Source organism: Polyergus mexicanus, unplaced genomic scaffold (assembly GCF_030449975.1).
Source record: "Polyergus mexicanus isolate NDT 795.1 unplaced genomic scaffold, iyPolMexi1.0 SCAF_8, whole genome shotgun sequence".
Classification (NCBI taxonomy): Eukaryota; Metazoa; Arthropoda; class Insecta; order Hymenoptera; family Formicidae; genus Polyergus; species Polyergus mexicanus.
The window spans coordinates 9,744,021-9,763,060 of NW_027223328.1; the positions used below are offsets into that span (position 1 = coordinate 9,744,021).

The 19,040-nt window shown below is 44.0% G+C and overlaps 1 protein-coding gene across 4 annotated transcripts in view; it reads right to left on the bottom strand.

The window, feature by feature from the left end:
* Optix (optix) overlaps positions 1-18,502 on the bottom strand; it is a 46,808-nt gene extending 28,306 nt beyond the window's left edge. For 3 of the 4 annotated variants that reach the window (XM_070300126.1, XM_070300124.1, XM_070300125.1), the window contains exon 1: positions 17,144-18,502. In XM_070300126.1, the coding sequence (XP_070156227.1) occupies positions 17,144-17,772 (629 nt within the window). In that variant the 5' untranslated portion in view covers positions 17,773-18,502. The remainder of the gene's footprint in view (positions 1-17,143) is intronic. The other variant, XM_070300123.1, reaches the window with a different exon arrangement.
* Between the last annotated feature and the right edge of the window lie 538 nt (positions 18,503-19,040).

The following is a 19,040-nucleotide window of genomic DNA, read 5'->3' on the forward strand; positions in this document are numbered from 1 at the left end:
AAATGTTAAATAAAATATGAGTTTTTTCAAGCGATACCACTCATCAATTCATAAGTGAGTTAAGAATTCTGCCCCGACTAAGGCGCGCGGGGATATCTGATGCTATCAGTTGACAATCAGTGGCACCACCCACCGAGATGCCTCAGGTACTATTAGCATCTCGAGACAATTGACCGCCGCGGGTCACGACAGTACGAGAAACCCGTTGAATTTATCGTAATTTTATGTATGGCACAATCAGCGGGCTCGGTGGTGGATAAAAAGGAAGGCGAAAGCGCATGATTTACTGACTTTTTAAGAACGCTACTATAGAGACGATGCCGGGACCACAGCGGTAGAAGTTACGCGTTTTCGACGCGATGCATTGAAAGCGATATCCGATCGGGATGCGATGCGTTCTTAAAACAGACATCATTTAGAGCGACGGAAGGCCTTACACAGAACCGGTTTTGTATTTAGTCTCGCGATGTATTTTTGATGGATTCATATTAATTCGTAATTTATAGCAGATCGAATCTATCGCACGCGTTGAAGACGCATTCACGGATTTATCGCGTGGAGAAAATTCGAATTCTTTATGCAAATTACATGGGGGAGGGGGGGGGGTTGTGAAATGCCGAACGTATTCTTCAATTTCCGGTTGGCGAAGCGATATCTTTCTAGTTGCAAGCCAAACTTACAAGCGGCGACATTGTGAATGACGCGCGAGAATGATTAACCGTTGTTGTCCGCGTGAGATGTGTACTTTGGAGCGAATGAAAACTCGACGGGTGTTATTGAGACATTGATCGTCGAGACGTATAGACGATTATAGCTACCTAACTTTTCACACGTTACTCTCGACAGCCCGCGGCGAACGAGTGAGCGCGACGTCGCGATGAGCGAATTAGGTGCCTTAAAGAGCAGCTGATTGCTTCACTTGAGATCGATGCGCGGGATTTTCTAAGACCATTACTGCAGCCACGGTGTACATCTCGGCGCGGCGTCGGGCGCTTTGTTTTTGTAGAGGCAAGCAAGATGAATGACGAGAGGATTAATCGCCTCGGCGGCGAGGTGGGACGGGACGGGACGCTGCCGCGGCTCTAAAACTGTATAAAGCGTTGCCTCCTCGCGAGCATGTAACCGGTAATCGGGTACGCACGTAGTTAAGTAATTTATGCGTCATGCAATCACTGCTACGGATTGAGGTAGCCGGTGGTGAAAAAAAGAGGAGCTTGGTCTACGAGATTTAGTGCCTCTTGTACTCTTGTACTGGTGAGAGCTCTGAAGAGATGAAAGCTCTCTCTCTCTCTCTCTCTCTCTCTCTCTCTCTCTCTCTCTCTCTCTCACGAATAGAGGCGAATGTTCGCGCCACGAGCGCTTTGCCCTTATATCAAAAATTGTTTTCTTACCATATATAAAGTGAACGTAAAAACATTAAACTAAAACGGATTGAAAAGGCTTTTGATTTATTTGAAACTGAATTAAAAAAATTAATTTTAATTAATTAAAATTCTGCATCTCGAATATTATAAATTATCGAGGTAAAAGGATTTGACGATATAGACTTTAGAGTCGAAAAGACTTTAAATATTATATATATCCGTCCCTGAACAGGGATCAGCTGGTGGCTTTGCTTAACGATCAGAAACGATCTCGCGGCTCTTATGGCTCGGCTCGAGGCTGGCCGATGTATGCGGTGCAAAGACCCGGTATACTTTGTAACCTCATATACCGTGGCTAATTGACACGCGAGGCGTAGGGTATCGCAGACGACGATAATCTGGGAAACACTCACAGTCCCCCCCCCCCCTCCCTCCCCGCATTATACTTTATAATAGTACCGGTGGTCGAGCGAAAAAAAAAAGAGAAAAAAGATCGGATGAGGAATCGACGCCGACATTCAATTTTCTTGCTGGATTGATAGCGCGGTCGATGAGGGGGTGGGATAGCGCGGCAGGAGGGGGAGAAGAGAAAGACGCCGTCGACCGATGGAAAAAGTCGTCTTGGTATAGATTGTAACCACCTTCTCTCGGAACTCTTATACCACGCGAGCTGAACGATCGGCTATTAATGAAGATGTATTATGTTGTTGTCGAGGGGACATATCATTTAATGCACGAGCTGTTAATTTACTATTTTGTAACTCGTGCTCGTTTCGCTGATACGCTATATGCTCGAACATATATTTATTCTCGGATAACACGCATGGTCGTGTGAATTAATTTTCAGTCGTAGAAATGTAGTTACGACAATGTCAATGTTAATATATATATAATTGTATGCGTGAGAGAGAAAGAAAGAACTGTGCGCTATGCAAAATAACACCCTGCTAACTACATCAGTGGAGTATTACGAGAATAATTTCTTTTTCGTCTTGATAGAGAAAACACTCCGTCTCGAATTTATCTTCGGAAATTTCTTCGGACGTTATCCGTCACGTTTCACGGAGATGCAATTTCTCGCGGAAATTCTTAAATCGCGTTCGGGGAACAAGTGCCACGAATTACGTCATGTCTGGTGTCGGCAGTTTCGGAGTTGATACGTCGCTTTTGGCGCACATCCGGACGGGAGGATACCCGAGGCGGGACGAGGGAGAGATATGTAGTAGGCGGGAAAAAACAAAGAGCGCTCTCTCTTCGAGGACCACCGTGGAATCGAGTGTTACTCGTCTTCGACGCCGCATCGAGCGTCCCCGCGGGCGCACTTACAGTTCGCCGGTCGAGGGGGTCGACGAAACGGTCAAATCGATACAGTGTTTTGTTTTAAGTGACGCTAAAAGGGTCTGACGAGACAAAACATCGGGGACACCCTTCAGCCGCGACGCCAGTGAATTTTTCGCCATCTTCGTTTGCTATCTCTATAGGGTGCTTACGCGCTTAGACGAATTGCGTTGAACTCTCATTTCACGCGACAAAAGCAAATGCTGCGTAATATCTGCGAATACATATTTATAGATATTGTAATGTTTAAAAATATCCATATTTATATTTTAAGAAGAGATCTCTCACATCAAATTATTAAAAATTATTAGAAATTTTACAAACGTACGAAAGTCATAACAGGCGATATATATATATATATATATAACTAACAATTAAAATCAACAATTTCGATGAAGGAGAAAAAAAGTAGTAACTACGCTTCAGTGTCGTACAATATTTTCCAAACGAGCGGCCATCATTTGGAAAATACGAAGTACCAACAGCGGCGGGTAGTCTCTCTCTCTCTCTCTGTTTCTCCCCGTTAATAAATATGCGCGAGTATTGTGCGAAGCGTTCGCCACGAACTATTACGGCGCGCTGCGTTTTCTCCCCGGGCAGCCGAGCGGACGCATTACATCGTTGATAAGTTTTTTCAATTTGCGAACGTTAAAAAACAAACGCGCGTTGCCTTCGGTGCCGCGCGCGAGCGTTCGATCAAAGCGCCGGCATTGTGACGAGAAACACGAATTCCTGGTCTGGAAACGAGTGTTTTAACAACGCCAACTCCCCCTCTGCCTCCCCCTCCATCCCGCCATCCCCCGTTCCCTCTTTCGCGGCGCCCCTTCCCGGCTCTTCCACTCCCCCCCCCCTCCCCCCTTCCCCCTCGCCCGTAGCCCGGGCGGCACGGCTCTCAAAATCTATTTTCATCGGCGGACAGATGTAACTTCGCTCTCTCGTGGCAGCGACGCGTGCATCGATCGTCAGATGTCTCTCGCCCATCTCACCCCCGCCCCCTCCCGCCGAGGGCGTACGCTCTCTCTTCAATCTGCAGTCAATTGTTTCCAGCTAAACTGTTTGCCTTTCAGTCGGCACCCTTTTGCCGTGTAGCTCCGTCTATTTGTCCCGTTAAATGCGGCGCGCGCTTTCGAGACATGCCGAATTTTCGACGCATGTCGTCGGCCGAAGGAGAAAAGGAACCCCGTAAAGGAGTCTTCTCTCCCCTCCCCCCCCTCCCCATTTATGACGAATTCCGCGATTGATATCGCGATCGGATATCGATGTGATGTTGCCTTCTAATCCATGTCTATTTTTTTTATGTAAATTATCTTCTTAGCGCATATAATATCATTATAGGCAGTTTATAATGTATTTACATTATACTATAAGTTTCTCAGTTAACGAACAAAGCGATTCGCTGGTCTAGTATATTAAGAAAGCGGTTATTTTTTTGGTCGTCGCTAAGAGATGATTAGGCTGTCATACTGGATTCGATTACGACCGGATAGTTCTGGCGAGTTTTAATTTATTTTTAAGCCGAGTTCAGGCCTCTCTCTCTCTCTCTCTCTCTCTCTCTCTCTCTCTCTTCCTCCCCCTTCTTTTCTCTCGTCGGAATCACGAGCACGACTTTGCACGGGCACGATGAAATTAAGACGCCACCGCGTCTTATAGGTTTTCAATTCGAAAACAATTAATCACCACTGTCTTCCGCGCGGCTTGCCTGGTATAACGGCTTAATTATAAAACAATCATATACTTGGCCGGGGTACCGGTACATGTAAAAGACGATCGAGCGAGCTCCGTAGAATATGTGCTAAATCATCTGCTGGTCGTTTGTTACAGGTATATATCGGAGCCTTTTTCCTGGTATAACTACCCGCCGTGAGCGCATGAAACGAGAGACGATATCTTCGACACACCGTCGTTCGGGGTAAGTACGCTCTCGTTTCTCCTCCGATCCACTTCGATGAATCTATAAAGTCATTGGAGGTATCTTCTAAGTGAATAGATCGCGACTCACCGACAATTTAATCGATCTTTGTAGCGGAGCGTCCTGTAATTGCAGGACGCCTTGTGACATCGAATAGATTAAGTTGCAAAAAAATTTGCGACACACAGTAAAGATTCTGGCTCTGTAATATATATTATAATTTAAATTATAGTGAAAAAGATTAATTATAGTATTTATTTAAATATAGTATACATTAAATTAAATTATTGTTCATATCATATTTCTTTAAATATTTATACTAAAATTTATTAGCTGAGAAAATATCAAACTTGAAGTCATGCCCTTGCCCTTCTCTCTAAAAGCGCTTTCGTGAAAGCGATCCATTTTATATAGCTTGTACAATGACTCTTTCAATCGGCTTAAAAAGTGGCGATCCTATACGAAGACAGACGCAATTCCCGGCGCACGGTTTGTCGGGGAACATCGAAAAATATCGGTCGTCGATCCGGTGGTGCGCTCTTCCCAAAGGTGGCCCGACGATCAGGACGATCGATATCTCCTGTCAATCTCCTTTTCTCTTTCATTTCTTCTACCCCAAAAACCGCCTCCCTCCCCTCTCCCCTCTCCCCCCTCCCCCCGCTCTACCCGCGACTGTTCGTCGCGCTCGTCTTGTCGTGGCTTCATTCATGCTCGAGGAATTCCTTCTGTTTACGAGTTCTTGAAGATCGCGGGGCCTCCCTGGCCGCTAACCGTCTCGTGGTCAGATTGTCAGTCGCTTAATTAACCGTGAAACGAGCGTAGGGTAGCCGGACACCGTAGACGGGACCGCAGGATGGTAGGACATTCGATACACCCTCCGAACTCTCGCGCAAGAGCAACCTCGTTGGAAGAACGTTGGCAGTCCGGCGGAGAGAGAGAGAGAGAGAGAGAGAGAGGGGGGGACAAAGATAGAGAAAGAGAGTGAGAAGAGCGGGGTCGTTGGTTCTCTCCGCGTACGAGATAGTCCTTGGAAAACATCGTAGGTAGATACGTACCTGGCTCTAACTAAGGTAACCGGACACCCTGATCACGGGCCGGTGGAATCCTATATCGCACAGGTGGTAGTGGTCACCGCATGAAAGTGCCTCCAATGACAGAACGAATGTTCTCCTATCTTATTGCTAGAACGCAGATCACGCGGGAATGTGTGACATACTTTATACGCTCGCGCGTCGAAATATTGCTCGACAATTAATTATTTCTGAAATAAGAAATCCATCTTCCCGTTCCGACGAACGAAAAGACTCGATTTCTATTTGTAATTTAAGAAATTTTATTCACTAGCATTGATAATATATCAATATTTTATTCAATTAAAATATCATTACGTTGATCATAAGTTGATAAAGCAATCGATCAGTGTCAATTATCGGTCAAGTTTAATCCGTGCTATTATTTTCTTCGACCTCGCGAGAGACATCTCTTAAAATTACGATCGGTAATATTCACGAGCGAGCGTTGAAAGTCCACACTGTGCGAGATTACACCGGTTACAGTTACATCAACGACGCTAATTAATCTGTAATTCCATCCGACGCGTATCAATTCGCGCATTCGATTTGTACGTTTTACATATTACGCGCACTCGAGATAACGACATCGTGCTCTCGCGTGCATTTATTTATTAGATTATTAAGGATCTAACGGGTGACGTCGGAAGAGAATCAAACCCGCGAAGATCAATCTTGAAGTGGTTTGATGTCCGTGCGGGTGATAAATTTCGATACGATAAGGGTCGATACAGGCGAGCGCGTATCTCCATATCGTTAATTATCCGTCAGGCCTGGCGTTGTTACGGAACGAGTGTAATGAGCGGTGTCAGCTGATCGAGGCTCGTTTGAGCGTATCGGTTGGCGCTGAGGTCACGTAAGCGTGAGCCATCTCTTCGCGCGTCGACACCTTCCTGAGAACGCGCATCGCGAGCGTTGTAATCATCGCGATGTGATGTATCACGCTACATTATAGATCGTTCGTCGACGTGTGATCGAGACTCTTCTCCTCGGTTCCGCGCCGCGAGCCGTTGAAATATCCTAGATCGACAACCGATAGTAAAATATGCGATGACTGATTTGTGAGATGAAATTTTTCACGGCGGACTCGATTTCATCTTTCGCTTAGATTGCACTCTCTGGCGAATCGTCGATTACACGATAAACTCTTATCGCGTTGACTTACATTCTCAAGCGAACATTGCTTCTTCATAAAAGTCGAGTTTACCTTTTCATTATCGAAACATTTAACGCAAGTTTGATCTCTTGGAGCGGCAATTATAACGGGAGCGTGTAAATTTCATCATGGCTGTGAGCAGAGCTCGCAATATGCTTAACATCTGCGTGAGCGTGAAGTTGTACACGTCGGAGAATCGAGAAGACGCGCAATCGTGTATTAACTCGGTACCGCGAGAGGGAAAGGATCGCGTTCACGATGGCATCTCATCGCTATATTTCATTGCCCGGGTCCGGGAACAAAGCGTTGCGAGAGGGATATCGGTTACCTCATGAGCCCCTTCACATAGGATCGTCGAGTACTCTTTTCAACGCCTTCAATGGTTCCTCCCTCCTGACGGAAACCGCGTTTTCTTCTCTCTCTCTCTCTCTCTCTCTCTCTCTTTCCTCTTCGCGCTTCTTCGACTACGCCACTTCCATCTCCTCGTTTCTCCCCCTTTCCTCGCGAGTTCTTCGCCACGGCAATCCGCCTCGGCGCGATCCTTCTTTTCAGCGCGCATAATACGCTCCTTTAGCCCCCTAATGAGCGGCAATTACTGTGTCTCTACGGCTAACGATCAGTGACGATCGATGATCGCCTCTCTCTCTCTCTCGGGCGCGCGGAGGGCCCCCGCGTGCACGCCCTCCATGAACCGGCAATCATTTGTTCGAGAGCGAAACAAAGCTGGACCGGCCGCTGCCGGTGCGCGCGATAACACTTGGCCGGTGAGGATCGATGAAGTTGCAGCGCAGCATCTCTCTCTCTCTCTCTCTCTATCTCTCCTTGCGTTCCGAAGGAGCGAGCGTTGAAGAGGCGCTCCGAGTCAGCGGAATATTAATGAAATGACGATTGCTGCCAGCTAACCTCTGCGTATCTGCAATTACTCCTTAAATAGGAGGATGATTATTAGTAAGGTAAGTCTTGAGGCCTCGGACACACTTAACGGCTGTTCTCATCGGTACTCGGACAATACGCTAGCTTTAAACGTTGTACGAGTGTACTATCAAGTTTTATAAATACGGTAATATCTATTTATCTATCTATGTATCTAAATAATTTCATATGTATGTATGTACGTACACATACATACATACAGTAACTTTTGCATTTTTTTATCATGCATTTGTTGCGCGATACAAGATATATTTCTATGTTGTTTTATCCAATTTTCTTAAACTATAATATTTCACGCTCTTTCTAGTATTATTATATATAATTGAGAAAATGTGTAAATAGAGGGCAAGAGAGCATCGCTACGCTCGATCGTAATTATAGCGAATTTATTTTACCAGCCAAAGCATGAATGAGCACTCTCGATGAATGATCTCGCAGTTACACGTTCAAGGCTGATGGAATTGTACTAACGAGAGACAATGGCTGGTTCCGATTCACCTGAATGCAAATAACAATGTTTCGTTTGAATTCGAAATTCGCTTTCGTTCGTACTATTTGCTATATAGCTGCGTGATCAGTCATGCGCGAGCGTGTGAAATTTCGATTAGTCGTCAAGAATTACAGCGTTCGCGTTTTCGATCGATCACCCATCCGCGTTCGGGTTAACGGCGTACAGAGTGGAACAACAAAAATTTCATCGGAGATCTCTCTTCGGGCCATCGCGAATCCGACGATTCTATTCGCGTAATGTTATTTTCGTGTTTCCGTCGAATTATCGTATTCCTCAAATATAGATCCACGTCACGTGAGTGGGCGAGTGATGAGATCTCGCTCGTAAATGTCACGTGTATTTGTGTGTGTGTGTGTGTGTGTGTGTGGGCGCGGATGCATGTATGTGCGTCGCTGGTGCCAATCTCACTCTTGAAGAGAGGGACAAAGGATCGGCGGCAATGGGAGTCTCGACCGCCGAACACGGGGTCTGATCGTACAGACACACGAAATTGTTGATATAGGTGTAACGTTTACGCCGTAGAACGGGAGAGAGATTGCCGGACGCGCGTCACCGGACGATTCCGAATCGATATCATCGTACGAATTAGTAGCTTGCGGTCCAATATCTCGCCCTAATATTTCGCCGCTGACTCCCCGTCGGGCCGCACACACGTTTCCGTGGCACGTAGGTGCTTCTCTCTCCTAACGCGCGTTTGGGGGAACCCCCACGGTGATGGCGTGAAAACAGGCACCCGCGCGCTTGCTCTTGCCAGGTCCGTACTACTCTCGTGAAACAAAAAGTGATCCCGGCGGAAACAAGTGACAGCTGGCCCGCGCACGTCAATTACCTATTTGTACCTTTTGCCCCCTAGCCATTTCATCTTCTTTCTAGGAGACGCGTCTCGCGAACGCGTCTAATTATTTGTCGATGGACAAGCTCGATGGGCTGGTTCCTTTGAGAATTTGTCGGACGGAAACGTTCGATACAGGCGGACCTTGTTGGCGAAATATACCAGCTTAATAACGGCACATATTGAAGCAAATTGATAGCGATTTAATTAATTATATTAGTTATTTTAAATCGGAGCACATGTTTCAGTAAAAATAATGTTAAAAACTCGCATAATCTTTATATATATATATATATATATATATATATATATATATATATATCTTGTTCTTCGCGAATTAATTATATTGTCCCAAGTCTTGCGCTTGCTCCGCTTCGCGTATGACGGGTATACACCGCGATATTCTCCGAGTACTTAATTACACACCGACACATTCCGTGTACTTATTAAATGCCATTTTTCGCGCGCTCTCGTTTTCTGCATCGCGATATGTACTCTAACATGACCGCGCTCGCTGCCTGCCAGCCGCTATCAATCACGTTACCTCTTGACAACCCTTGACAAAAAGCTGCCACGCGAATTGCGCGGCCACCCCAGGCGAGTGGCAGTAATACCCGAGTTCTTTTTCATTGCTTCCTGAATATCGCTCAGAATGTCGAAATACGGAATCATTAGTAACCGCCGTGCGCGATCCCGACCGCGACTCGCTCCTCGGCCGTTACCTCGGTAATCTATCACGAAGGGCTCGTGCGAGCAGGTGTCATGGCAGTCTGGCCGCTAATGATCCTGGACATCCAACGTGGAATTAATCATTGCCTTTGTCTCTACTACCTTTTGCCCGCTACGCGGCTTTTTGGCGGTGTTTTCTCTCTCTCTCTCTCTCTCTCTCTCTCTCTCTCTCTCTTTCTCTCTCTTCTGGCAAATCGCGTATATGCAGCTCTTTGGTCATTATCGTTGTTAACTCGCCGACCAATGCTCTCAGTCGCTCTCGATGGCGAACGCTTTCGGATGGGGATCATCATCGATTCGATCGCTAACGATCGCAACCGTGACCGAGACCCTGATCTAATTGAACATGAAATGATTTTTTTTCCGTGTTAACGGACCTGTAACGCAGTTTCTACAATGTAACGCGTGTTAATTCTTTATTCTCCCGTTGGAAATTTAAAGGTTGAATCGATTTGTAAAAGCAATCTCAAATGCAGAGGCAACCGTCTTCGGTTACGATAGATCGAACGGTCTCGAAACGACTGTGCTCGATGTTACCTTTCGCTTATGTGCGAGAGGATTATGATTTTTGTCTCTCGCAAAAAAAAAATTTCCCTCTGCGTTGCAATTTTCTCACGCTGGCGCTTTCCGAAACGGGAATTACATCGGACATCTGTCGTCCATCTACGAGTGGACGGACATTCTCAAAGACTCGCGGCCGCAGGACATCTTTCGCGGTGGCAAATTGCGCAACGCGATGACACATCCGCGTCTCTTCTTCCATATTCCTTTCTCGTTTAAGGTCATCAAGATAACGGCGGTGCTGCACTTGAGTGACACTTGACCGTGACTCGAAGAAGAGAAGGTACCGGAAGGCACGTAATAATGATTCGAAAGGACGTGCATCTCGCACACGGCAAGACTTCACGTGACCATAAATCCTGTCGCCGTCTTTTCTGGCCGTTGTCATTTAGGTTTTATGCAAAAATATATCCGCATTTCCTCCATAAACTTACGAGAAATAATTTTCAAGATGACGTGTTTAACTAAACACATATATTCTTGACGAATGAAAGATTATTAAGATTATTTTCATTCGAGAAAAAATTTATTAATTTAAAAAAACCTAATTTTTTTTACCATCTTAATAAATATATGTAGAAAATATTTAAGAAGACAATAAGAATTTTAAGAAGAACAAATATAATATAAATTAATAGTACAACATTAAATATAAAAACGTTGATGCGATTCGCGGCATTGCTATTTCATCAAAACAAAAAGCATCTTGTGGAAGTCGCGCATCCTTTTCACCGCTTGTAGTCACTCGAGTAAAAAAAAAAAAGAAAAAAAAGAACGCAGTCGAGATCTCGGGTCGTTCACAAAGGAAAGAAGTAACCGGCATCGCGCGAATCCTGATGGAAGAGAACAAGCCCGGAAGGGGACGAAGGGGTGTAGCGACGAGAGGTGGCAACGCAGATGAGATCTGCGTGGAAACGCAAACAGCACGGGGCCTGTAATACACCGGAGACTTTATCAAAATCTGATAACTTCAGAGGCGAGGGCAATGCCGCGAAAGAGGATAGAGAGAGAGAGAGAGAGAGAGAGAGAGAGAGAGAGAGAGAGTCGGAACACGCTCGAGCTAAGCCACCCCCGAAAAGCCGGCGACACAGAGGGTTGTTGGAGGTGGTTATATTGTATATCCCCCTCGATCACCCGTGCCTGGCCGTAGACGGCCCCCCCCCCCCCTCCTTAGTAAGCCTCGATTCTCGCACAGGCTACGGCGCTCCAAGTTCCCTTGGACGTATGTTTGTATTTGCGCAAGGATTTCTGCGCGAATATGTATCTGATTCTACGAACGCGTTTACGCGTTAAACTCTCGCGCGTTTTGTATAATTAATAGCGACATACGCTTCTATGAACGTATCGAAATGTATAACGAGATTTGCCGTTCGAAATTAATAAACGATTAACAATAGAGAAGAATGGAAGTAGCATTTTGCGATGATGACACTCTTGAAAGAATGCATCATTTATTTAGTGTTTATTTTATATTTTTTTTCCTCGACGTATGAATTTTATAATTGATTATACATCCTCTGCGATTTCCATCTTCGTTATCCGCGTTCTACCGCAAAACGTGACAGAATCCACCTACCGCCGAGCGGAGCACGGAATCTACCCGTTCCATTTTTGTCTTCGTAATATATAGCTCTTACATACATCGACACACGCATACACTTTCGTACACGTAATGGCGACTGCGCATCCACACAGACACGCGAGTAGCTACGTGCGAGCACGGAGATTGCTCCGGGGCTTTCGGGGTTGAGCATATTGAATAACTCGCTCGCTGGACCGCGAAAATATACCGCGAGGCTGGCAGAGAGTATGCGGATCGACGTTTCTGAAAGGACCTTCCAGGATCCTCGGGGCGGGCACCGTATCCTGTCTACGTGTCTATCTAACCCAACTCCGGGTCAGGACGACGACGACGACGACGACGATACAACTACGTGACGGAGTAGACTCGCTTCGGTTTTACCCCCGTCTGTCAGAACTGAAAATGCACCAACGAAGGGAATTTCGTTATGACGGGAGCTGGGACGTTCTTCGCGAGCGCCGACACGTGACGAAAATGAAACATTTGGGACGCGCATCTCGAGGATGCCTTTGCATCTCGATCATTCTCCACGAGACGACGGTTTAGATGGTAATAATCCCAGATGATGCGTGCCAAAATTGCCGATTACATTGACCTAAATCGATGCAGAAATAATGTTGAAATGATCGGAAATATTTTACCAATTTTTCAATCGGAATACATGAATGATAAAAAAAGGGTACGGAAATCACGTGAAATTTTTAGTACGGAATGTACTTATTTACCAGAATTTTACAGTCTGATCGTTGGCGGATTTTATCAATCGGGAGTTAAGCTCTTTACAATGCACGGTGGGTGCCTTCCTCGTCAATGTTGTTCAGAATTCATAATTCGCGAATAAAAAGGGAATTGCCTAAAAGAGTGAAAAGTACGGCTGATAGATGGAAAAATGATGGAAAAAAGCCGCTATTTTTTGTGGATTACATTATTCAGCGTTCCGGAACAAACAACGATTGTAACAAACTGCGTTATCCAGTGATGCAAAATATCTCTTATGAATTTTTTAATGGTGTGCTTTTTTCCACGTCGTGGCTAATGAACGCTACCTGTATACTCGGTGACCGAGTTATTAAATATTGGAAGCACGTAACAAAAAGCACAAAAAGCCATTTCGATATAAATAGGAATTGTGGAGAAAAATTACAGAGAAAAATCCACATAATACCAAATATAATTAAATAAAATCTATAAAAATTTATCTAAAAATTATTTACAATAAGAATATATATTATATCATTGTATGTGTGTTTAGTTTTCCGTATTCTGCATAATAGAAATCTTATAAATAAATAATTATGCTTTATTTATGTATAATTACTTATTTATATTTCTACATGATACACAGTTAGTAATTAGTAATTGGGCAAACATACAGTATGGTCAATATAATTATTAAATGCAAACAAAGAATAATACGAAGAGTTTGAAATAAAGTGTTATCTCAACATGTTATAAATCAGGAAAATCTCAAATAATTATGAAACAATGACATATTCCTATTAGCTTTCAAGTCTCATACGCTTGTCGATTTTTCTTGGAGGACCTGCAAGGTCCTCGAGAGGCTTCCTACCTCTATCTAAACGTACAAGCAAGAACTTCGTCCTGGGATTCGAAGGATTACGCGCAGGAAAATGTGGCTCCGGGCCAGACACGAAATGTCATTACGTCGGGTAACGATAGGCACATCGCAGCTATTGATGGATAGCTTCACTCGAATATAGAGCCGTAGGATTGTGACTAACATAAGCGATCTTTTTTGAATTATTTCGCATTTTCAAAATAATAACGGTAAAATAGTGAACATACTATTTTGTCTTATGCAAACTTCGGCCTCATAGAATAAATTCCTTTTTTTTATTCTAATAATAATAACATATTTTAATTATTCGATCATCGTTTCCTTTGATCCAAACAATATTTTCGAAAAAAATCACTATTTTATATTTCGAAATTGTTGTGTAACGTACATGCATTTGAATGTTTTGGAAAAATAATATTTTTATCTTATCTACAATACTGCATGTGAAATACGCCTAGAATTCTTAATACAATTCATCATTACACGAAAGAAATTCTAACGCAGTTTTCATTTGATCTTATCGCATTGCGTAAATCGAAAGAATTATGCAATTTTATGTTCCGTTTAATAAATCTTGTGTTACGTATATTTTCTCGCGACGGAAAGACACGACAACCAAACACAAACGATCTGTTTTACCGTCAATGACGCAACGAACAGTTTTATACTTACGATCATTATGCGGTAACTTATATAAACATTTTCTCATATTTTTAACGATCGCGTGGTTCAGAGATAGTGCGAGTCTCGAACGTATAATCTTTATTCGCCGCGCGGAGCTCATCAAGATCAATTAGAGCAGTATAGTCGAGCCATAGTCAACCGTTAACGATATATCAATTACAACATTAGACGTAGATAATGACTATTAATGACTTCATTCAGAGCGCAATAATTACACGATACGTCCACGAGCATCGGGGACAGATCTAGGTCGGTGAGACTTTCCATGACTGTTTATCGTGTACAAGTTATCGAAGCATCCTGATTTATAATTCAAATAACGCAGCAATGAATAAATGTTTTAAGGATGTTGCATGTCGCTCGCGAGACTAACATGAGAAATTCGATGTACATTTGACGAGTATTAAAGGACAAGTGTGATACGAATTAATTTTTGTAATTGCGAAAAAATTAAAATTAGTTTTAATTTTTTTTGTGATATTGAAAATTTATATATGTATTATAAATCATTTCATTCATTGGATATTTATCAGACGTTTTTTTAAATGTCTTTTAGATATTTGGATTGGTTTTTAATTTTATATAACCGTTAGATACACAGAGGTGCTTCCCTATCTTTGACTTAAAAGCCATCCAATTAACATTCGGAATCATTTAGACAGGTATTGAATAAATATTTTTCCCCAAACTCGATCAAAGTAATATCGCGCATGCAAGATCGCGTGTTCGCGTTGTGAACCGGCATTCGGAATTCCCCGGAAACCAATAGTGAAAATGTTCGGGTAGGTCTTCCAAGAATTCATAAATCACACCGGGAGGAACATCCGGTTCGTCGGCCACTCGAGGTTTTCCAACGGGGAAAAAAAAAAGGAAGCGTTTTTCGTTTTGTGAAGAAAACCCTCAAGTTTTCTTTTTATACGCAAATAATGGCGGCTTCGTCTAGGGATAAATAGCTGAACAATGCGGTCAGCGGACCGTTACCTGGCTACGAGAGGCTGCTCGTCGATTTGCATAGAAATGACAGGTATAAACCCCCAACAGAGATACTTCCGTTTTTTCACCATCACCGTTTTTCTACACCTCGTCGATGATCTCTTAATAATGTCAAGTTGCGACTAATCAATAGAATTTTCCTTTTCACAATTCTTGCACTCGGTAAACTCGTGTATTATTTCTTTTCTTCTCGATGATAGAGATTATACTTCAGGTTTTAGATGTATTTCCGCGTTTTCAGGACAATCCGTAACAAACGAAGAAACATCCGTATTAAAACATCATCAAATTATGATTGTCTAAATAGTTTCGAAGAGGCGATTAATTTTTCTTCGCAGATCACATATTTCGCGTTCGCGTGTCTCTACAAAATATATTTTTAAAAATATATTTTTATTTCGCCCGAGCTCTCGTCTTAGGAAATATAATTAACGAAAAAATGCAATATTCAAAGGCACAAGAGGAAAGGGGAAAAATATTTCCGCATGATATTCCTTTCATTTCCCTGCACAAAGACGGAGAATGCAAAGATTTGAGACTGATTCAAATGCTATTTTAAAGCTATCCTGGAACTTCGGCGTTCGAGTGTATCGCCAGATAGAGGGATAGAGAGAAAAAGAGAGAAGGAGAGAACGCGACGTCAAAACACAATTTGAAAGACGTAATTCGAAAATCGTCGTTCGCCCGACGGCAGCGACCCTCCGTCGGACGTCAAAATGAAATTACGCGACCCTCCACGCGGGGACCTTGGGGCAAGCACAAAGGCTCGTTTGCCGAGGACACAGTACAACAATCTGTCTAAAGGGACCTAAACCACTAATCGTTTCGCGATTAACTTCCATTAAACGCTACTTAATGAACAAAACTTTCCTTCTACTTTATAACCAACGATTTCTAAGACGTATGTGAATCGGCTTCTTCGATTTATCATGGTAGATTCTTCGCGTGACATTTTATATAAAACGATGTCGATTATCTTGATAAGTAAACGTTCTCAGTAGTTTTTGTCGTAATTGATCTATTGATATAGTAAAATTTAATGCAGCGACTAACATTGCGAAATAAATAGTGTTGTATAGGATACAAAAGATTTTCCGGTAAACTACACCGTGGAAATATGTCTTCCATATGGGCTCATTGTTTAGCCATGTGTTATCGGTGAAATATGGAAAAGATGTATCTTTTCCTGTATGGAAGATTCAAGGCTCAGTCTTCAAAGTTTAACGGTACACAGCCTCCGTTTAAGTTATACATTCATTTAAGATGTATTACGCGCATATTTTTACAACAAAATTAAACAATTATTTAACACTTTCGATAGTGCGGATTTAATAATTTAATCATTATAATTTTTACTTACTACTTATATATTAATTTGATTATTATTTAATTTATTTGTTATTTTAATACAGAAACTTTTGATCAAGCGATTGTCAGCTAAAAAGTCTTTTGCAAACAGCGCACGTGTTTATAGATTTATGTTCGTTAACCTGTCGCGTGTTTAATGACATTGAGAAGATTCGAATGAGCACGAATACCAGAGCGATGTATACAAAATATTTTGCTCTCTTTTTGCCCCTAAAAACATACACTCCTATTAATATACAATATTTTATAAATATATCTTATCAACTCCTCCCCTCCCATTTTATAAAGATTTTTATATAATTCGGAACGATTGCTATGAAGCATAGTTTATATTAGAATCTGTCGACTCTGTCGATTTTACGGAAAAATGATATCGCGAAACGAGTTTGAAAATTTGAAATTCGACAAATCGGATAAATTGTTTGACAGGATCGCGACACGGAAAACGTGGTCTTTGTCGTTCGGGCGATTATTCTTCTTAGAAGCTCGCTCTTTCCGGTTAGCAGGAAGAATAGAATTAGATTTATGACACACCTGTTTTTCGCTGCAGCAGCGCGATCCCTCTGCCTTCTATTTTTGAACCAATTTCCAACCTGCGTCGGCGTGAGTCCCGTCGCAGCGGCTAGCTCCCGCTTCTTTCCCGGATTCGGATAAGGATCCTGGAGATACCATTCTCTGAGCAGCGACCTGGTTCTCTCTTTGAAGCAGTGCGTCTTTTGCTCGCCGTCCCAGATCGTTCTTGGCAACGGAAATTTCTTTCGGACGCGATATTTATCCACGGGTCCCAGCGGTCGGCCGCGAAGTTTCTCGGCTTCCTGGTAGTGCGCTTCCAGCCACATGGCCTGCAGCTTACCGTGGGAGTCCTTGGTGAATTTGTGCCTCTCCAGAATGGCGTAGAGCTCGCGATAATGTCCCGAATGGAATGCGACGATGGCACGCGCCCTGAGGACGGCCTCGCTTTGATTCAGTTCCTGGATATTGGGATGAGCGACCGGAAGACTCCATAGAAACCTAGCCAGCCTCTCGATATCACCGCTCTCTTCCAGGGTCTCGCAGACCGTGGCCACTTGACTGACGGAAAAGGATAACGTTGGCAAAGCGAATATCGGAGCAGGTACGAGCGGACCGTTCGCGTTCGACGGCGTGGTACCAGCGGCGGACATCTTCCTGGAACGGCGATCTTCTCACGATCCACCAATTCTGGTCCAGCCTGCCTCGAAGAGTCGACGTTATCCGGTCGCGGTTCAAGAAACACGCGGCTCCGATTTATGTTTGCTCTTGGATTTTTTCATGATTCGTCGAAATCACCCGCGATACGTTCTCTCATATTACAAACAGACGGTCACTGGAAGATTATCCACTTCATCATTGACACTGTAAAATTCTAAAGTCCGGGAATACGAACGAAGCAGGTGTTACGACATCTAGAAAGAGAGATGCAACGAGTTTTTAAATTTCTTATGAGAAGATAGATAGAGAGAGAGAGAGAGAGAGAGAGAGAGAGAGAGAGAGAGAGAGAGAGAGAGAGACGACTACCCTCGAAAAACAACTGACCGTTCCCGCAAGGATTAAATTCTGAAAGCTTAGTGATTTCTTTTTTCTCTCTCGCGTCGCACGACACGTCACTGATTATATTCAAAACGATTCTCGAAGTGACACGTGACAATGTCGCGAGTTAGTACAGTAGAAGCACGTCGTAGGAGCTCCGATGCCCATCGTAGATCGCTGTCAGGTCGGTCCGCGCGAAGTTCGTTCTCCAGGTCGCTCAGGGTAACACCCACTAAGCCCAGGCACGCTGACGCTCTTCCACGTCGTGGGGATATCACGCGAGCCCGCTGTTGCCTGGATCGTATCGGATAGCAAACTGGTTTCGTTTACAAGCCGGCATCTCGGCACCGGCCCTACCCAGCATGATACGTTTGTACGCGCCCGTTGCAACCAGGCTGTCTCGCTGGCGCTCTAGACGTACCTCTACCTCTGTCTCGCTACCTCCACCACCTTTCGACTTTGCAGAGGGGTACGGGCGAGAAAAAGAGATAGAGATAGAAGGTATCGGGGTGCCAATGTACAGACCACGCCTACGAGGCACACCGGGATTGGCCGGATCCTATCCACGTAGCCATGGTAACCTTTCTTCGTCCTTCCGTTAGGCAGTGTAGGGAGCTACGTTTGTGTCGGTTTAATTATCCCTACCACGCGTGCTAACCGGAGCCGGTATGCGAACCCCACCGTGAATGCTTTTCCACCACCATTGATGCTGGCGGCACCTCTCACGCACCCTCTCTCTGACAGGCGGAAAGGAAGCGAGACGAGGAGAGAGAGAGCGATCGATGTACTTGGCAGAATGTGGGACGGAGAAGTTGGTAGCTTGTACGCGATTGTGGGGGGAGAGGCAAGGCATGATCCCGCGAGCTGCTGCTGTTCCTGCTGC